The 20,360-nt window shown below is 41.8% G+C and overlaps 1 protein-coding gene across 1 annotated transcript in view; it reads left to right on the forward strand.

Moving 5' to 3' along the window:
* The first annotated feature begins 8,074 nt into the window (after window positions 1–8,074).
* BTNL9 (butyrophilin like 9) overlaps window positions 8,075–20,360 on the forward strand; it is a 41,385-nt gene continuing 29,099 nt past the window's right edge. Inside the window, exons 1-4 of the mRNA XM_077911049.1 lie at window positions 8,075–8,291; window positions 12,788–12,922; window positions 14,468–14,815; window positions 16,089–16,370. Coding sequence (XP_077767175.1) covers window positions 12,811–12,922; window positions 14,468–14,815; window positions 16,089–16,370 — 742 coding nt within the window. The 5' untranslated portion in view covers window positions 8,075–8,291; window positions 12,788–12,810. The remainder of the gene's footprint in view (window positions 8,292–12,787; window positions 12,923–14,467; window positions 14,816–16,088; window positions 16,371–20,360) is intronic.

Below are 20,360 nucleotides of genomic sequence, written 5' to 3' on the forward strand. Positions count from 1 at the left end.
TTCTTCAAGCAACAAAACAAAAGCAAAAACAGACTATTGGACTACACCAAAATAAAAAGCTTTTGTACAGTGAAGGAAACCATTGACAAAACAAAAAAGTAACCTCTTGAATGGGAGAAAATATTTGCAAATCATATATCTGATGAGGGGTAATACCCCAAATATATAAAGAACTTATACAACTCCACACCAAAAAATAAATACATAAATAACCTGATTTTAAAATGGGCAGAGGACCTGAATAGATATCTTTCCAAAGAGGAAGTACAGATGGTCAACAGACACATGAAAACACTCAATATCACTCATCACTGGGGAAACACAAATCATAACCACAATGAAATATTACCTTACACAAGTCAGAATGATTAGTATCGAAAAGACAAGAAATAGCAAGTGTTGGTGAGGATATGGAGAAAAGGAAACACTCATGCATTGATGGGAATGTAAATTGGCACAGTCACTGTGGAGAAGAGTATAGAAGTTCCCCCCCAAATTAAAAATAGAACTACATATGATCCAATACTTTTACTACTGGGTATTTACCTAAAGAAAATGAAAACACTAAATCAAAAATATTTATGCACCCCTATGTTCATCACAGCATTATTTACAGTAGCCAAGATATGGAGGCAACCTAAATGTCCATCAATAGATGAATGAATAAAGAAGGTGTAACACACACACATGGGCATATACACACATACAGGAATATTACTCAGCCATAAAAAATGCAGTCTTGCCACTTGTGACAACATGGATAGACCTAGAAGTTATTACACTAAATTCAGTGTATAGAATTGTCAAGTCACTATATTGTACACCTGAAACTAATATAACACCATATGTCAATTATATCTCAATAATGATACAAAATGATTTTGGAAACTACTTTTAAGTAGACATAAGTTTTTGTTGAAATAAGGTTTGATAGAATGACTTTATTTAATTAAAGTCAAATTTATAATTTTATAGTCTTATACACTTAACAGATATAATATTTGCTTATCTGCTTAGTAAGTCCAAGTAAAATAAGAATGTATGCCTGTATTTTATGTAATGCTAACAATTAGGAAGACATGGTTGTTTTCTAATGAAACCTACAATATCAAAATAATCTTTATCAAAGATTTACTCAAATCAAGTGAATTTGAAAAATAGTTCTATATTCCCAGGAATTTTAGGAATATTTAATTTATATAAGCACTTACTTTTATCTAAACCAATGAAGATAGAGTTTCTTTAAGGAATTTTATAAATTAATTTGGTAACACCATCTGGAGGTGGGAAAATATCACATATACATACAGATAGACATAAGTAGAGATTCTGTGGTTTTCATTCTAAAATTTTAACCAGGAGTCAGGTATAAATACAGAATACAAAACTCCCTACTGTGTATAAGTGTTTGTCCTTGCCCCTGCCCTTCTTTATATTTTTATCTAAATTGTGTTTCTGATAGATGGAAGAAGTGACAGTTACAGGCTCAATATGGGGGCTAAAACTCTTCACTGTATTTGTGGGAGGAGAGTTTTAAGATTGTCATTGCCCCAATATGTAATCTTACAGAAGCTGTGGAGCTAATCTGGGCTAAGGGATTGAGGAGACACTAGACATTTGGGTGTATCCAAATCCCATATGAGTGGGTAAAATAGCCAGTCTACCTCCAATTAGTTTTTTTCCTTTTCAGCAATAAGTGATTGCTTTTGGGATCCCTGGGTCTTTGAGACCCCTGATGGGGGAGCATAGAGTTTGAGTGATTACAAGGAGTTGAGGAGCTAGAATGGGAAGGGAAGGTCTGTGAGCAGAGGGATGCAGGAGTTAGCGGTATGAAGGGTGACATATCAAAAGATCTAAGGGAGCTGAAGAGAAGATTGGAGGTGATAAAAGGATGAAGGCATGAAGGGATGAGAGAGGATACATCTTGGGACGCCTGGCTGGCTCAGCAGTCGGGCGCCTGCCCTTGGCTCGGGTGGTGATCCCGAGATCCGGGATCAAGTCCCACATCGGGCTCCCTTCGAGGAGCCTGCTTCTCCCTCTGCCACTCTCTCTCTCTCTCTCTCTCTCTCTCTCTCTCTCTCTGTGTCCCTCATGAATAAATAAATAAATCTTTAAAAAAAAAGAGAGAGAGAGGATACATCTTAGATGAGACAGTTTGGGGAGATACTAAGTTTCCCAAAGGAGCCATCGAAATGGCAAATTACCCTTAGTAAAGTAATGCCAACAGAAAAGGAAGTAAATAGAATGAATTGCCATACTGATGAAGCATATAGTTAGTGAGGGTTTGGGAAGGAGAAATTTCAGTTGACTGAAAAGCTGCCATATTCTTAATGGTATCTAGCAAACAAAGAAGCTTGCCTTTAACACAGGCTTTATGTCTTCTGAACAGAGAAGTCTGGGACTCTAACCCAGATTCTAATTCAGCTTCTAGAATACACTCAGAATCTTATGCATAAAAAAAAAAATGTTCTCTTACTGGCTTCAATAGACCTATTTTTCAGAGCACTGGATCAGGAGTCAGACTCACCAATATATTCCCAATCAGTAAATCAGGAATGAAGACAAAGCCTTCAAAGTTATGCAGCTGGGGTCACTAGCTAAGTCACTTACACACAAAATCTAACTTCACATCCCAGATCTGGTTGGAAGCAGGAAGCTCCTTTGTATTTTTCTTTGTATTTTAAAAAACTTATTCTAATGAAAGTAAGGCAGGTTCATTTCTGAAGAATGAAACCGGGAAAAAGCACTGTGATAAAAAGCAACAGTCCCCTAACCTCCTTCTCTCCTTCTCTCTTCTACCCATCTCATTCTTTTCGCCCAGAGGGAGAACTTTGTGGCTTTTAATTTTGATTTTTCTGTAGTTACTTCCTTATGTGTGTTGAATGAGAAAAAAGGGAGAGCTGAAATAAAACAAAAGCATTTATTTGAGGTCTCAGAATTACATTTTGGGAAGCACAGATTTGGGAAGCAATACAAATTGTGCCCCCCTAATGAACAAAAGTCAGCGATTTTCAAAAGACAAAGTGAAATGTTTGTATGGGTTGTTTCCAAAGACTCTTGGTTTCTGTTGGCAGCAGAAAACTCATTTTGGTTGGTGAGGCTATCACTAAGCAAAGTCTCTTACTGTAGCAAGTTGCAGGTGTTTGGGCAGAGTCCTTGGAATATTTACAGTTTAGCTCATTTCAAAGTTTATGGTTTCATCTGGTAAGAATGTGCATAAAGCCCAGCTCCTTGGTGACCTCTAGTGGCCTCTCAGGTCTTTTAAAAAACTCCTTAACCTAAGTGACTCCTCCATTTCACTTACCTCTCACATGTCTAAAGTATGTGTTTACATAACCACTCCCTGTCTGTTGACTCTCTGCTCTGAGGGATGAGGATCATCTCCTTTATCCTACCCTGTAACTTCCCACTCCTCTTCCCACTTGACTCTGTTATGATCTCTTTCCTCCCATGGTCACATCTACATTTTTAAGCAATCATCTTCCAATTAAGAGAGTGAAAGAAAATCTTCAGAAATGAAGAGAATCGGAGAAATTATATTTCCAAAAGAAATTTATAGAAATAAAATACTGGCGGATTTTTTGAAACAAAATAAACCCAAGGAAAGATGGACAAGTCATGTAACAGGAAACCAAGATGAACAACAACATTTCCCAAGTGGTGATTGTTACCATAACTGCTGTTAATGTGGCTGTGATTTTTAATGTAATTTCTAGAAAGTAGTTCCTAAAGTAGAAGGTAAATTATATGCAAGAGCACCTGAAATGAAATTTTCAGATGGTTTCCACAAACCTAGGAGTTTGGAGGAAGAAAAGCAGAAAATAAAGGAAGAGAAAGAAAGGCAAGCTCAATATTTTGTCTCATTCAGAAGTTACCATACTTCTAGACATTGAGAAAAAATATATAAATGTATAAATTATTAAGGAGAAGTATTGATAAAAATAGATTATAGAACTTTCAAACCACTAGAAGGGGCAGGAAGAAAGAACTCCATGACCCATCTAGTCAGGAAAGACAATACACAAAAGAAAGCATGTTTCATAGAAACATAAAATAAGGGAGAATAAGTCCAAGAAAATCAGTAACCACAACAAATGTGACAAATTAAGGCACCCTATTAAAAGATAGGCTTTATCTTCCGGAAGAAAAAAATCCCATGTGTCTTATAATAGATCATAATAATGATGAAAAGAACAAACACTGGGATGCCTGGGTGGCTTAGTGGTTGAGTGTCTGCCTTCAGCTCAGGCCCTGGTCCCAGGGTCCTGGGATCAAATCCCATATCAGGCTTCCCACAGGGAGTCTGTTCCTCCCTCTGCCTGTGTCTCTGCCTCTCTCTGTGTGTCTCTCATGAATAAATAAGTAAAATCTTTAAAAAAAGACCAAACACTTATTATGTGCCAGACATTATTCTACATACATTGTATATAGTAACTTATTTAGAGTAATATCTAAAACAAGATCACAGAGAAAGTTTATTTAAAAAAAAAGTAGTGGACATTCAAAAAGTATTCTTCTAAGTAATTCTTGCATTAAAGAGGAAAAGAGGGGCGCCTGGGTGGCTCAGTCAATTAAGCCTCCGACTCTAAGTTTCAGCTCAGGTCATGATCATAGGGTCCTGAGGTCAAGCCCTATGTCAGGCTCCCCACTCAGAAAGGAGTCTGCTTGTTTCTCTCCCTCCTCCTGCTCTCTCTCAAATAAATAAATAAAATCCTTTTTTTATTTTCCTCTTTTTTAAAAAGAGGAAAACAAAACTAAAATTACAGCCTACTTGATAATAAACAACAATGAGTAAACTATATATGGGATGTGGTCTAAGAGATACACAGAGAATAATGACTTGTCTTATGTGTACTTATTAGAAAGCTCTGATACAAAATAAATGAGATCATGGGCATATCAACCAAAATGTCAGAATAAGGATAATAAAATTACTTCCTCCAAAAGAAAGAAAAGAAAAAATCTAAGATGAAAATAGCTATCAGAGAAATAATGAAATAGGCTCAATGAAAACAATAGCTTTTTATCCAAAAAGTGAATAAAGCAAACTTTTAAGCAGGACTTCAAAAGAAAGAAGGAATTTATAAAGGAACACATTAACATCAGAAACAATAGGTATAGAGGTTTACTCATCATGAGATTACCACACATAGTTTAAACCAATAAATGTGAAAACACTGGCAAAATGAATAATTTTCCAGGAGAATATAAAAGATCCAATATGATTTGTTTGTGTATTCTGTATCTGAATAGACACTATCAGTATACAGTTTTACAATAGTTACACATCTATTGTCCCCAAAGCCCATGTCCAGATGGCTCTGAGTTAATTCTAAACAACAGTTCTGTGGCACATAAAAAAAAGTTCTTAGCAGAGAAGATGGAAAGTTTCCGTACTTGTTCTAAGACAGCTACACATTCCTTTTACTTTTTTTAGGATTTTATTTTTAAGTAACGTCCACACCTGACATAGGGCTCAAACACATGGCACTGAAGTCAAGAGTTGAATCCTCCACCATTTGAGCCAGCCAGGTGCCCCAGCCACACAATCTTTATTCCAAACTGAATGAGAAAAACGCTGGGGGTGGGGAGTGGTGAGAAAGACAAATGAAAGGAAATTATATCCTACCTCACTGATGAATATAAAAGAAAAGCTGATCTTAAATATTAGTATGCAAATAGAGAATATTGTAAAAGTACTGCACTATGACTAAGTAGAATTTATTCTAGGAATACGAGAATGGCTCAGCAATAGTGTAGATGACATAATGAAGCCCATTTGGAGCTGGGGTAGGAAGCACAGATTTGGTGCCCATGGTGTGAAGCACCATCTTTAAGAACAGCCTAATCTTTTTTTTTTTTTTTCATTACAATCTCTTTATATAATTCACTCTCTGTCCAACTGTAAGCTTGAGCTGGCCCTCTCAAAAAGCATAATCAAGGTATACTAACCGGAGTTCATCCACTTCCCTCCTCCAAATAGAAAGAACTCATGTGAACACTGTTCTCATAGGGCCTACATTCAGCTGGGGGCTTCTTTACAATCAAGTCTCGTTCTACACCGTTCTGCATATTATGATAGGGTGCTGGCTAGCTCTACCACAAAGGAAGTCTTCTGAGGTGGGAGTGCTCAATGCTGATGCCTTTGGGCAGCACACTCCAAATCATCCCAGAAATTCCCATTAACCTTGGACACTTTGCTGGTTGGGCAGTGTGTGCAGCCCTTGTTGCTCCACACCTCACCCCAGGACCCAGCTAAAGATGTGCACCTGCAGCTCTGAGAGCAGACAGTGTACTTCCTTCACTTTCTCAATGCGTGTGTGTGCAATATTTACTGTTAGTGGGACAAAAGTACAATGGTGGGTGTGTGCCAGTTAACAGGCACAGGAGTTTCAGTCTGAGCTTGTTGGAGAACAACAAAGGAAGTTATGTAATGAGGAAGCTCAGAGGACCATGCTTTGGGCTGAGAGGGATGGGGAGAGTGGGTGATGAGAAATTAGCAAATCTGTTCTTTCTGACCGTGAACAGTACAGAGCAAAGTGCATCTATGTGATAACTGTCTCCTCTTTTGTATGTCAATCCATGCAACTGACTAGTCTCCTTTGAAAGCAGTAATTTGCTGGTGTATGAGAAATGCCAAAGGCTAAGGAAACTTGATCCCTAAATTCCAAAATTGTAGATGAAAATACCACCACACAAAGACATTTGCCAAGTATGCCCCTATTAGGTACACAAGTTCAAACTCTAGGGGCAACTTGAAGAATGAGAAAGAAGAGATGTGTACACAAAGAAAGGTGGAGTTCACCCATGCAGACACTGGAAGAAGCAGTTTAAATAAGGATCTTGGGAAAAGAGTATGGATTAGCAGAAAGAAGAGATGGGTAGAATGCCATATGAAAGAGCATGATGGCTGCAGGTGCTGCCTGGTAAAGATCAGGGGTGGGAATAGAGAGAGAAGCACTGAGAAGAGAGGTGGAGATAGGCATGACACACAGTTCTCCATGAAAATTAGGGAAAACAGGTTTTTTCAAACTCAGGAGAGGAGATGACTCCCCAGCCTTCCCAAGCCTGCCTCTGTACTCACAAGTTCATGCTAAGCCCCTCTTACTAACATTTCTTCTGCCATCTTTCCTGGGCAGGGAAGGATTAACTCATCCACTTATTAGTTAAGCATGACTTTTTGCTCCCTCTCCTCTGGGCCCCATGCTGTGTTTGAGGATGATCCTCGTGCTGCAGAGGGGGTTCTCTCACTGCCCCACTCCCAAGCTCCTTTAGACAACCCCCTAGGAAGGGCTAGTGTAAGCCAAGGAGAGTTGCTGTAAATGACACGATGGAGAGGGTTGGATAGAGTAGGTTCTCTACTGTCCAAGGGCAGACAGAAATCCTTCCCTTCCCACTGAGAGCCCCCCGGGAATTCAGACGTCATTCTCTTTTTGGAAAAATCAGGCAATTCTGGGAGTCTTTGAGAGTGTCCTGCATGTGAATGAACTACACTGTGCCGCAGCTCCGACTTGTCCCCTAGGAGAGATATAAGTCTGGGGTTCAACCAGGTGGCTGCACTGTGGCCTGTGGCACTGTGGTGGTGTGAGGTAGTGCTTGCTTCTTTGCTGAGCTCCATTCCATTAGAGAAATCCCACTACAGTGCCCCTACCCTATTTCCAAGTTGTATATGACTAGCTCTTGCAGGTTTTACTTATGGCAATACTCCAAGGCGATCTTCCTTACTTCCCTTACCATGCCGAGAAGGGCATAGCTGGTTAGGAGTTGGGCACCAACCCTTCATGCATAGTCCAGTCTAGTCTCTACATCTTTCACTGTGACACTGAGGAGAGAGGGGCTAGCTGGGGATGGCCATCCTCTCCCTGGGGTCCCAAAGATCCCAGGAAGCCAATTGGAGCATTTTCTCCCGGCTCAGAGTCTCTGCAATTCAGTGTCTTCAAAGCTTCCAGCTACCTTTCCTCTCCTTCTAATACCTTAGGGATATATTGTCCATGGAAATTTAATTCATGACTTCTCTTACAGAGACAGGATGTGACAGAGACTTCCTTGTTTTGTTCTGACCACTTTGGTTTTTATAGCAAAAGGCAGAGCAAGCAGTGTGTGTCTTAAGGTGGGGGGGGGGTGGATAATTCTGCCACAGATGAGTTGGCTCCCTGAATTCAGTTGCCAGCTCATGTCCAGGGGACCTTAATACCTGGGACCAAGACGTTTTACTACAGCCTTGCCTTTGCAGGGAGTTGAGCTCACCAGGAACCATCTGCCACTTCAGACCCCTTGCTGCTACCTGCCAGGTATGTGGCTCACTCTCAACACCTGTCTAAACCTCCACCTTTCAGGAATGGGAAGCAGAAAATGATGGCTTTGGAGAGAGGACAAGATGGGTTGGCATCACCTCATAGGCTGAACCTGGCTGCAGGATGGGTTGTTTCAAGTGTGGCTAAGGGGAGATATTCATTCAGGCAGGTTCACCCGAGAAGGTAGGATTCTGACATACCCCATTTTCCCTCCAGCCTCCCTGAGGTTCCTTCTTGGGGCAGTTCATCTACCTTTGAGACTAACAGTGGAAATCCTCTTCTGGACCAATAGAAATCAAACCAGAGTAAGCCAGTGAGCATTAACTGAAAGCTTGTGGAGGGCAAAACATTGCAGTGGATACTGGAGGGGGAGAGAGTGGGAGAGTCCTCTGCAGGTGTACAGCTTAGGAAGCAGGAATGGGAGAAGGACAAACGCTCTGCTGTTACACAGCTCAAGGTCACAGAAGTGGAAAGAGCAAAAAAAAAAAAAAAAAAAAAAAAAAGCTTTAAAGAGATACCCAAGAGCTCAGGGACTGCAAATTAAGAGAGTGTAGTTCAAGAATTGAAGTTGCGAAAAGAGAAGAGTGGAATGGGGTTAGAGAGATGCCAAGGAGAAAATGTAAAGGAACAGGATTCCCCTGAGTGGAGGGTGGCGGCTTTTCCTCATCATCAGTGTGTATGACCTTTATTGCTCTGTATCTTCAAGGGACATTCCAGAGGCTCCCAGAAGAGTATAGAGAATATGTGTCCCCCGCCCCCCCCCCCCGCCCCGGAAAGGCTACCTCCAGTCTGAGACCTCTTTCTGGCTGTCCTTCTCCTCCCTGGGTCTCCATCTCCCCCCAGTATCCAGTGGGTCCAGACTCTGTCCCCAGCAAAACCTCTGCAGCAGGTGGGCAGGAGGGGTCCCTATAGGGTACAAAGGAGCACTCAACCCCTCTGAAATCACTTCAGGAAATCATCAGTCTCCTTCCAAGTTAAAAGCTTTTCAATACCTGTGCATTGGAAGCAAGGGGAACACAGCACATGTACGTCCTATCCAAGAAGATGCTGTTGGTAAGGTCTTAGGGAGACTTCAGTTTTAAGTTGTTTTATCAGCAGTAGGAGTTTGGGATTTTTATTCTTTTGCAGGCTGGTTGCTCATGCTTGCTTGTTTGGTCTTGTGGCTGAGACCCAAGCACTCAGTCTGCTTCTTCAGTGCATGTGAGATGCTCTTGGGGTGAGTGCTGTCATCTGTGGTCAGGTGTTCCCTAACTCGAGTCATGTTCTGGAGGATAGGAAAACAGGAGGTGAATCCAGCTCTGACACACAGCACAGCTGGTGAGGAATCTGTATCCGCACAAGTGCAGAGCTTAGGAGAAACCCCTCTCCACCACCTCCTAGCTGTATGTGTGGGCAAATTGCCTAGCTTCCTGTGCCTCAGTTTCCTTGTCTGTGATCTGGACCTGTTAATGATAATAATAATAATAAATACTTCTAGTATAAGTAAGTGCTTGGCAGATACTAAGTGCTCAACACATATTAGTCTTTATTACTGTGGGCATAAGCACATGTAGGCCTGTGTGTATATGTATTCATGACCTCCTTCCCCTGCAACCTCCTCAGTGATAGAATTCACATAGTTGTATCACAATAGAAAACTGAGGTCCCACTAGTAATTCCAGGGTCTGAAATACACGGATTGTCACCCAGGAGCCTCTTAGCCCAGGGAAGTGTGGTGTGTGCTCCTCCTGTGAGACACACCTGCCCCCACCTGTGAGCCTGTCTAATGTTCTGTCACTGTGTGGTAGGAGAACCCAACTTACCATCTAACACAAGTCTTGACTAAATCTTCAAAATCTGACTTATCTAAATGGATTCATAAATGCCCTCTGAGCCCCTCTTGTGTTGAAAAGTACTAGCTGGTGCTGATATACCATCATGGCTTTTGCCTTCATGGGGCTCTATCTTGAAAGTCCAGAAGAAAATACCGAGACATAAAAGAGAAGAGAAGGAAACAGGGAGAAGGAGAAAAAATGCAGAGCCAGGTGGTCTTCCTGCTCTGGAGTCCTTTGCTGCCAGTTTCTTGACATCAGGCAAGAGAGGCTGGACTGTCTTCTCGGAGTCTGGAACTTGATGATACGTCATTTGCAAATATCTTCTCCTATTCTGTTGGTTGTCTTTTAGTTTTGTTGACTGTTTCTTTTGCAGAAGCTTTTGCTCTTGATGAAGTCCCAATAATTCATTTTGGCTTTTGTTTTCCTTGCCTTCATAGATGTATTTTGCAAGAAGTTGCTGTGGCCAAGTTCAAAAAGGGTGTTGCCTGTGCTCTCCTCTAGGATTTTGATGGATTCTTGTCTCACATTTAGATCCTTCATCCATTTTGAGTTGATCTTTGTGTATGGTATAAGAGAATGGTCTAGTTTCATTCTTCTGCACATGGCTGTCCAATTTTCCCAGAACAATTTATTGAAGAGACTGTCCTTTTCCCAGTGGATAATCTTTCCTGCTTTGTCAAATATTAGTTGACCATAGAGTTGAGGGCCCACTTCTGGGTTGTCTATTCTGTTCCATTGATCTATGTGTCTGTTTTTTTTTATTTATAAATTTATTTTTTATTGGTGTTCAATTTGCCAACATTTAGAATAACACCCAGTGCTCATCCTGTCAGTGCCCACCTCAGTGCCGTCACCCAGTCACCCCCACCCCCCGCCCACCTCCCCTTCCACCACCCCTAGTTCGTTTCCCAGAGTTAGGAGTCTTTCATGTTCTGTCTCCCTTTCTGATATTTCCCACTCATTTTTTCTCCTTTCCCCTTTATTCCCTTTCACTATTTTTTATATTTCCCAAATGAATGAGACCATATAATGTTTGTCCTTCTCCGATTGACTTATTTCACTCAGCATAATACCCTCCAGTTCCATCCACATCTGTTTTTAAGATTTGTCTGGAATCAGAAAAGACCCCAAATAGCCAGGGTAATATTAAAAAAGAAAACCATAGCTGGGGGCATCCCAGCAACTTTTAAAGTCTTTCGTCATGGGAAATATCAGAAAGGGAGACAGAACATGAAAGACTCCTAACTCTGGGAAATGAACTAGGGGTGGTGGAAGGGGAGGTGGGCAGGGGGTCGGGGTGACTGGGTGACGGCACTGAGGTGGGCACTGATGGGATGAACACTGGGTGTTATTCTATATGTTGGCAAATTGAACACCAATAAAAAATAAATTAAAAAAATAGAATTATATACATTTTTGAGGTAATAGAGAGCTTGTTCATCTTCACTGAATAAAATAGATTAACCTGAAAAAAAAAAGTCTTTCGTCTACACCCTGGCGATGCTGTTGCTGTGTGAATAGGACTTTGCAGCCACAGGACACCAAGAACATGTTTTTAGGAAGAGGAGAATGAAGGAAAAGGGTGAGGTGGCAGAAGAAGGGAGAAGAGGAGACTGGGGGTTGAAGAAATCTGCCTTCCCCCTGTGGGTGCTATGATGGAGAGAAAGGGGAAGTGTGCAGTCTCTAAAAGAAGATGGAAAGCATGTTTGGAAGGTAGAGGCAGAGGCAGAAGGTACTGGTTTTTATTGATTAAAGAGCACCTAGCCAACCTAAGGAAGGCTTAATGACCTCCTGAATTGGAACCAATTTCTTCCATTGCTTGGGCAAAGAAATCAAGGTTCAGTCAGTTATAGAATCTGTCTAAAGTCCCAGTACCAAACAGAGGAGAAATGTGGAGAGGCTTGAATGTACCCCAAGACATATGGGCTGCCCATGCTCACTGGCTATCAGTCTGTGAGATGTCACCACAGGTCCCAAGGGGGTTTCAGGATTGAAAGGGGACGGTCCTTGCCTGTGCCAGGGCTGGGTCAAATGGACCACAAATGGGGATATAGCTAGATGGGACAACTCTGTTAATGTGGCCTAGAAGAAACAGTCTTGCAGGGAGAGGGACAGACCCTAGATGACCTCTTGGAGGCTCCACCTGAGGTTTCAGGCCTAGAGGAAGGTGTTTCAGCTGTGGTTGGAGCTGGCAGGCTGCTGCCAGGCAAGCATCCCCCTTCTGAAAGGTCAGATCTCTGCGTGCGTTCCTCTGTTTGTGAACTTCATGTTCTAGGCCAAAAGGAAGTGGAGCAGGGAGAACAAAAATGCCTCTGAGAGTCCTTATAGATTTCCTTTTGTTTGGGAAAAGTCACTTAATCTCAGCTGAACTCACACACAATTTGTGGATCTATTCCTGGCTCTAAACAATGCAAAGTTAAGAAGTTGCTTCCTCTGGGACCCTTTGGCCTTGTACCCTTGGAGCTCCATGAGTCCAAGCAAGGTCAGACACACCACTAGCAGTGACACCTGGTAAAATTAGATGCAGCTCTCACATCTGGCTATAGTTTAAAAGAAGCCAAGCCCTGGGATTGGTAAGAACTATTATTTTAAAAAATTGAAGCAGCACAGACATTGGGCCTGCTGGGCTGTGTTCCAGCTCTCCTGCATCCACTCCAGCATCTCTCTGTTCCTTTCTAGGTGGCCTCCACCACTGAGAAGAAATGATGTATTTCCCAGTCTTCCTGGACCTCTCCCAGCAAGTTCCTATGCTCAGTGGTGTCTTTTTCCTCACCCATCTGACTCTTCTCCTCCAGCCTGTAGAGCTGAACTCAGGTAGTATGTCAAACCTGTGGCCTAGCCAGCCAGGCCATGAGCACCTCAGCTTCTGCCCACCTGCCTCCCAGGTGCTCCCAAGCTGAGATCCACGGTCTACCAGGCTATGTCAGGTGCTCCACTCCCACATATAAGCTGCAGCTTCTGAAGGGCAGGAAGGATCTCAGGCTTAACTTCTCTCATGAAAGAAGCAACCAACAGAGAGTATAAACTAATTAGGCAAATGCAATTCTCTGATTCCCTGTGCTGAAAACTAGGGAAACCAAAATGATCAGGTACATTCCAGGTCCTCAAAACGGTCAAGAGAGGGGGACAGAAATGACATAAAAGCTTTTCAGCTGTATGACTGCAAGATAAACATTAACCAGAGATGTGTGATTGCAACTAAGAGAGAAATTTATTTTTTTTCCAAAAAGCCAAGAAGAACCCTAGAGAGGAGGTACTGCTTGAGTAGGCCCCTGAAGGATATTTAATTTCCAAGATGACAGATGGAGGGTAAACTGAGGCAGGCCATACCCCAGGAAGAGGGCCAGGCATCAAGTATAAGGGAAGAAGCAGCTTGAGACAACCTGAAAACAGAAGCTAGTAAGGAGGGTATTGGGGCTATACCCAGTGGGCAATAAGGTATCTCAAATGGAGTGAACAAAAACAAAAGAACCACTATGTTCTATAAGCAAAGTGAAGTATAGGAGGGATCCATGAAGAGGGAGCTTTGGGAATAGGTTTTAGTTGAGCTTCAAAGGAAGAAAAGGAGGTACAAGAAAAGACGAAGCCATAAAGAAAAGTGAGGGCAACTTGAATGGCATGAATAAACAACACATGCAAAGGGACTGCAACAGGAATAGTAACTCATGGGAATTGAAGAAAACAGGGAGTAGAGGAGCCATGGAGCCATGTTTTAAGAGGCACCATTTAAGAGGATTATCAAATAGAAAATTTTAATCAAAATCTTGAAGATAAGATTTGGCCTTCAGATACGAAAACACATGAAGCAAGGAGCCCCCACAGATTATATTAATACCCTTTATTATTACAGAAGCTATACATGTGCATTATAAAAAAAATTAGAAAATCAGACAAGGAAAAAACAAGAAAATATTTATTCCCATCATGCATTCCATCAACCATTTGGTACATCTCATTTTGGACCTTTTTTCCTACATATGTTTTCATGCAAATATGTCATTTTTTAATCAAATAAGAGAACAATAGTATACATATTTTTTAACTTGGTTTTTTTGGTCAAAGACTCCTTTTCATTTAATGTCCTGGCTATATTTACATAACTGTCTCCAAAAGGACATTTGCAGCTGGTTGGTTCAAACTAATTACTAGTCCAGCACCACACATTGTATCTGGTTGTAATATCCTTTGTGTATGTTTTAATCTGGCATATTCATGACAACTACTTGAGCCAGTTGTCCTGTAAAGTGTCTTTCATCATTTGAATGGTTTACTGTAGATTCCTGAGCTGTAAAGATATGTTATAAAAACTTACTTTTGAAGAGAGCTGATGTTGGCTGTCATTCTGGTTTCTCATCCTAGAGGAGGTCAAGGTCATAGGCCCTGGGGAACCCATCCTGGCACTTGTAGGGGAAGAGGTGGAGTTCTCATGCTACTTGTCACCATACTTGGATGCCGAGGATATGGAGATCCGCTGGTTCCGGAGTCAGACCTCTGATGTGGTGCACCTGTACCGTGGTGGGCAGGAGCTCCACAGCCAGCAGATGGTGCAGTTCCAGAACAGGACCAAACTCATCAAGGATTTTATCATGGATGGTATGGTAAACCTAAAGCTCCATGGTATCATTCCTGCTGATGAGGGCCTGTATGGATGCCGTTTCCTCTCCACCAACTTCTCCAGGGAAGCGATCTGGGAGCTAGAGGTAGCAGGTATGTGACTTGGCGAAAGTGATAGAGAAAAGTGCCCGTTTGGACACAGCTGCTTTGCTCAATAGTAGACAGAGAAAGGGAAAACACATCTAATTTTTTTTTTAATTTAAAAAGGAAAATTTGTTACAAAATGAACAAAATAAATGTTCAAAAAAAGATACACAAATGACCCTTAAACATACAAATAGATGATCATCCTTACCCATCATGAAAGAAAAGCAAATTAAAGCTACACTGAGATGGATTTTTTTTTACCTCTGAGACTGGCAAAAATTCAACAGGTTGAGCATACACACTTGGTAGAGCCGTGGGGAAGAAGAAATCTGTACCCTGGAGCTCAAAGCAAAACTCCAGTGCATGGGAATTTGGCAGCAGCTAACAGCACTGCCTGTACATCTGCTCTTTGAACTGCAACCCCACTTCTAGGAGTTTACCTGAAGATAAGCCTCCTATAGCTCCAATATGAAAAAAGTGTACATATAAGTTTAATCATCACAGCATCATTTGTAATTATACAACAGTGCTTTATCTAAGCAAAAGTGTTGAGTATGGTCCATCACACAATGGACTGATCCACTCTATGAACCTGAAAAAAATGAAGAGGAGCTCTAGGAAGTGATGTAGAGTGATTTCTAGGATATTGGTAAGAGATAAAAGCAAGATACAAAAGAGGTTGTATAGTATGTAACCTTTTGTGTAAGAAAGAAGAAACATTGCACAAAAAGAACACAGGAAGGGATACACTAGGAATTAATGAAATTGGTTACTTAAGGGAGAGGAGGGAGCATTGGATGGACAAAGGTTACATTATGGCTGTTTAAACATATCAATGTTTTGCATATTCAAAATGTGAGGTTAGCTCCACAGGATGGGAAGATGCAGGAGTGTGTATGATACAGGCACCTAAACTATGGTGGGATTCATGAGAGACAGAGGACAATCTATGAAAATTTGGAGTGGGATTTTTCTTTACTTCAGGGGACTGTCTCTTGCATAATATGACTAAATGCCAGTAGCCCTTCTGGCCAAATGGCCCCCCACAGTATTTCCAAATGTCCCTTGGGGTACTGCTGTCCACATGTCCCACATGCCACCACCAATTTAGACTGCCATTTATAGTCCACAGTTGAGGGCTGTGAACCCACATGGGTGTTAAAAGCAGTCACAGTTTGTGATACCTTATAATGACTGCAGACATTGCACAGTGGCATTAACTTCCTGTACAACTTCTGGGAGGGAGCCTGATCTTTCCCACTCTTCCTGCCTCTCTCAGGGCTTGGCTCAGACCCTCACATCTCCCTTGAGGGCTTCAAGGAGGGAGGCATTCAGCTGAGGTGCAGCTCCAGTGGCTGGTACCCAAAACCCCAGGCACAGTGGAAAGATCATAAAGGACAGTGCCTGTCTCCAGAGATGGAAGCCATTGTCCAGGATGCCCAGAGCCTGTTCAATCTGGAAACGTCCGTGGTTGTCCAAGGGGATGCCCACAACAATGTGTCTTGCTCCATCCAGAACTCCTTCCTGATCCAAAAGAAAGAGTTCACCATCCAGATAGCAGGTTAGTGGATACTGACTAACTCTAATTTTCCTGCTCACCATGTGCTCCATGTGCATTGTTCCAAAGGCCATCTAAAGGAGCACAATGGTACTGGGGCCCGGTTGTCTCTGGGGTGGACTGACCTTGATACTTGAAAAGTCAGCCCTTTGGATATCAGGAACCTACTAAGAGTACAACAGCTTACCTCTCACCCAAACAGTATGCTGGGGAAGCCCCAGGGAATCATCATTATGCACCAAAGGTTTTGCCCTAAAACCCAGGAACTACTCATTAGAGATCATAATGAGAGCTCATATGCTCCTAATTTCATCCCTCAAATGATAGGTGTAAATATCTACAATGTGCCCCAAACTCTTGCCTTAAGGTTCACATTCCTGTGGTGAAAATACAAACAAAAGAGTGAATTATAAGGTTAGAAGACATTAGTTGCTGTACAGAAAAACGAAGCAGGGAACGGTGCTAAGGTGTTGTGCGGTGCGCGTGTAGATTTAAAAGTAGTAGGTTAGGGAAGAAGATAGGCAGTGAATTGAAGGGTGAGGCCATTATCTAGGACCAAAGTCTTATTTTGAGGGTTTAATGATTTAAAACCAGTTGTTTTAAGTCTTGAGGAAAAACCTAACCTATGGGCCATACTTCACATTGGTAAAAATCAATAACTTTATTACAATTGACCTTTGAACAATTCAGGGGGTTAAGAGTGCTGACCAACCTCAGCCCTGCATGTTTGAAAATCCACATATAACTTTTGACTCCCCAAAATTTAACTACTAATAAATAATATACGTTGACTGTTAATATAAGTAGAAGCTTAACACAGATTGTGTATGTTATATGTATTACATGCTGTATTCTTACAATCAGGTAAACTAGAGATAAGAGAATGTTATTAAAAAGAAAAAAAACAGGGATGCCTGGGTGGCTCAGTGGTTAAGCGCCCAGGATTGAGTCCCACATCAGGCTCCCTGCATGGAGCCTGCTTCTCTCTCTGCCTATGTCTCTGCCTTTCTCTCCCTCTCTCTCATGAATAAGTAAATAAAAATCTTTAAAAAAGAAAAAGAAAAAACATAAGGAGCTTGAGGAAATGGTGAAGTAGGAAGATCCTAAGCTCACCTTGTCCCATGTTCACAGCTAGATATCATCCACATCCAGAAAGGCAGTGGGACGATGCATACATGGAGAAGGCAGAAAAATGGGCCCTCACACCAAGGAGTTTCCACCGGGAAGACTATTTCCCATAATGTTTGTCATTAAAAACTAAATAGAGTGCATTCTGTGAGTTTGTAAAAATAATAGGATTTGGAGCCTGGAGCTTTATTTTTTTATCTTTTATTTTTAAAAAGATTTTATTTATTTATTCATGAGAGACACAGAGAAAGAGGCAGAGACACAGGCGGAGAGAGAAGCAAGCTCCTCACAGGAAGCCCAATGAGGGACTCGATCCCAGGACTCCAGGATCATGTCCTGAGCCAAAGGTAGATGCTCAACCACTGAGGCACCCAGGTGCCCCTGGAGCCTAGAGCTTTAAAAGTCAGCTGACTCAGCACTGGGTAAGTTGGCAGTGCAAGTGACAGGTGGGTCGCTGCCTTTAAAGAGACAGTAGCCTGCACAGAGAGGCAACATAGAAAAGGCACTGAGGGGGGCACTTGACGGGATGAGCACTGGGTGTTATTCTGTATGTTTCCAAATTGAACACCAATAAAAAATAAATTTATTATTAATAAAAGAAAGAAAAGGCAGTTTAACAAAGCTGGGGTAAATGGGAGTCATATCTATTTATACTGATTTCAGAGGGTGTTGGGGGACTTCTCTAAAAATAAGGGAGCTGGCAGGCACTATTTCCCACCCCCAATCCCAGCATAAACACAGAGACAGGTGCTGGAGTAAGACTGCACAGACACACAGTCTCAACCCAGAGCTCAGGGCAAATTTTGTTAAAGCTGAACATGCACCCTGCCCAGCCAACAGATGCATAACTGCCACAAGACACCATGCCAGGCTGCAGTGCAGTGCCCAGCCATGCATCACCAGCCATCATCACATGCCAGGCCCAGCTGCACCCAGCCATCATTGAGCATTGTCACCAGCCTTATACTCCCAACCAGTCTGGCAAGAGCCCCCAGCCACCATAGTGCTTTAGGGGATCTGGCATTGGACTAGTGGCCCAATGCAAATATTGCTAATACCACCACCACTCCCATGTTCCCCAGTGGGTACATCCGCTCAGAACTAGCATGCCTGGGTTCCACTAACATCACAGAGAGCAAGCACAACCACAACAGGAAGAGAGTGAGGGTAGAGAACTACATTGAAAAGATAGTGATTCAAACACAACAGCAAGACATAAGTGAAGCACGTAGTATGTTTCCCTGAAGTGCCAGTTCCTGGGAAATGGGGGACACTCTATTGCAGGGCACTCTAGGACCTACTCTTCACAAAGCACTATTTTCAATAGCAGAAAACTTTCTTAACAGACAGAAATAGACACAAAGAGGGAGATAAAATGAAGAGACAGAAATTTATCACAATGAAAGAATGAGATAAGGCCAGGGAAGAGATCTAAGTGAAACAGATAAAAGTAACATGCATGATACAGAATTTAAAGCAATGATCATAAGGGTACTTACTGGACTTCAGAAAAGACTGGAGGACATGAATGAAGCACTTAACACAGAGATAAGGAAAAACATAGCAGAGGGCACAATAAATGAAACCAAAACATGCTTGATGAAAACAGCAAGCATGAAGGAGCAGAGGAATGAAGTAGTGACCTAGAACATAGAGTAATGGAAAGCAACAAGGTGAACACAAGAGAAGAAAAAAGAATGAGAAAAAAAATGGAAAAAAATGAGAATAGACTTACGGAACTCAATGACTCCATCAAACTTAGTAACTTCATATTATAGGAGTCTCAGAAGAAGAGAGAGAAAAAAGGTGGCACAAAATTTATTTGAAGAAATAATTCCTGAAAACGTCCCTAAGCTGGGAAAATAAACAGATATCCAGACCCAGGAGGTACAGAGGACTCCATCAAAATCAACAAAAGGAGACCCACATTAAGAAATACTGTAATTATTTTTTTAAATTTATTTACTCATGATAGACCGAGAAAGAGAGAGAGGGAGAGGCAGAGACACAGGAGGAGGTAGAAGCAGGCTCCATGCTGGGAGCCCGACGTGGGATCGCGCCCTGGGCCAAAGGCAGGCGGTAAACCGCTGAGCCACCCAGAGATCCCCAAAATACTGTAATTAAATTCCAAAATATAGTGATAAAGAAAAAAATCTTTAAGGCAACAAGATAAAAGTAGTCAGTAACTTACAAAGGAGCCATTAGGTTAGCAAGAGATTTTTCAACAGAAACTTTATAAGCCAGAATGGAATGACATGATATATTCAAAGTGCTGAATGGGAAAAATCTTCAGGAAAGAATACACTATCTAGCAAAGCTACATTCAGAATAGGAGAGATAAGGAGTTTCCCAGGCAAACAAAAACTAGAGGAGTTCATGACCATTAAACTGGCCTTGCAAGAAATATTAAAAGGGTCTTTACATGGAAAGAAGAGACCAAAAGTCACAGTACAAAGATAGGGGGGAATGCAGCAAAAATAATCTATAAGGAAACTTACAAAAAAAAGGACATATGTGAAATGTTTTCTTTTCCTTACTTTTATTTATTTATTTATTTTTATTGCAGTTTGATTTGCCAACATATAGTGCTCATCCCATCAAGTGCCCTCTTCAGCGCCCGTCACCCAGTCACCCCATCTGCCCGCCTACCTCCCTTTCCACTACCCTTTGTTCGTTTCCCAGAGTTAGGAGTCTCTCATGCTTTGTCACCCTCTCTGATTTTTCCCACTCATTTTCCCTCCTTTCCCCTATAATCCCTTTCACTATTTTTTATATCCCTCCTATGAGTGAAGCTATATGATTATTGTCCTTCTCCAATTAACTTATTTCACTCAGCATAATACCCTCCAGTTCCATCCACGTTGA

The sequence above is a fragment of the Canis aureus genome, chromosome 10 (assembly GCF_053574225.1).
Source record: "Canis aureus isolate CA01 chromosome 10, VMU_Caureus_v.1.0, whole genome shotgun sequence".
Lineage (NCBI taxonomy): Eukaryota > Metazoa > Chordata > Mammalia > Carnivora > Canidae > Canis > Canis aureus.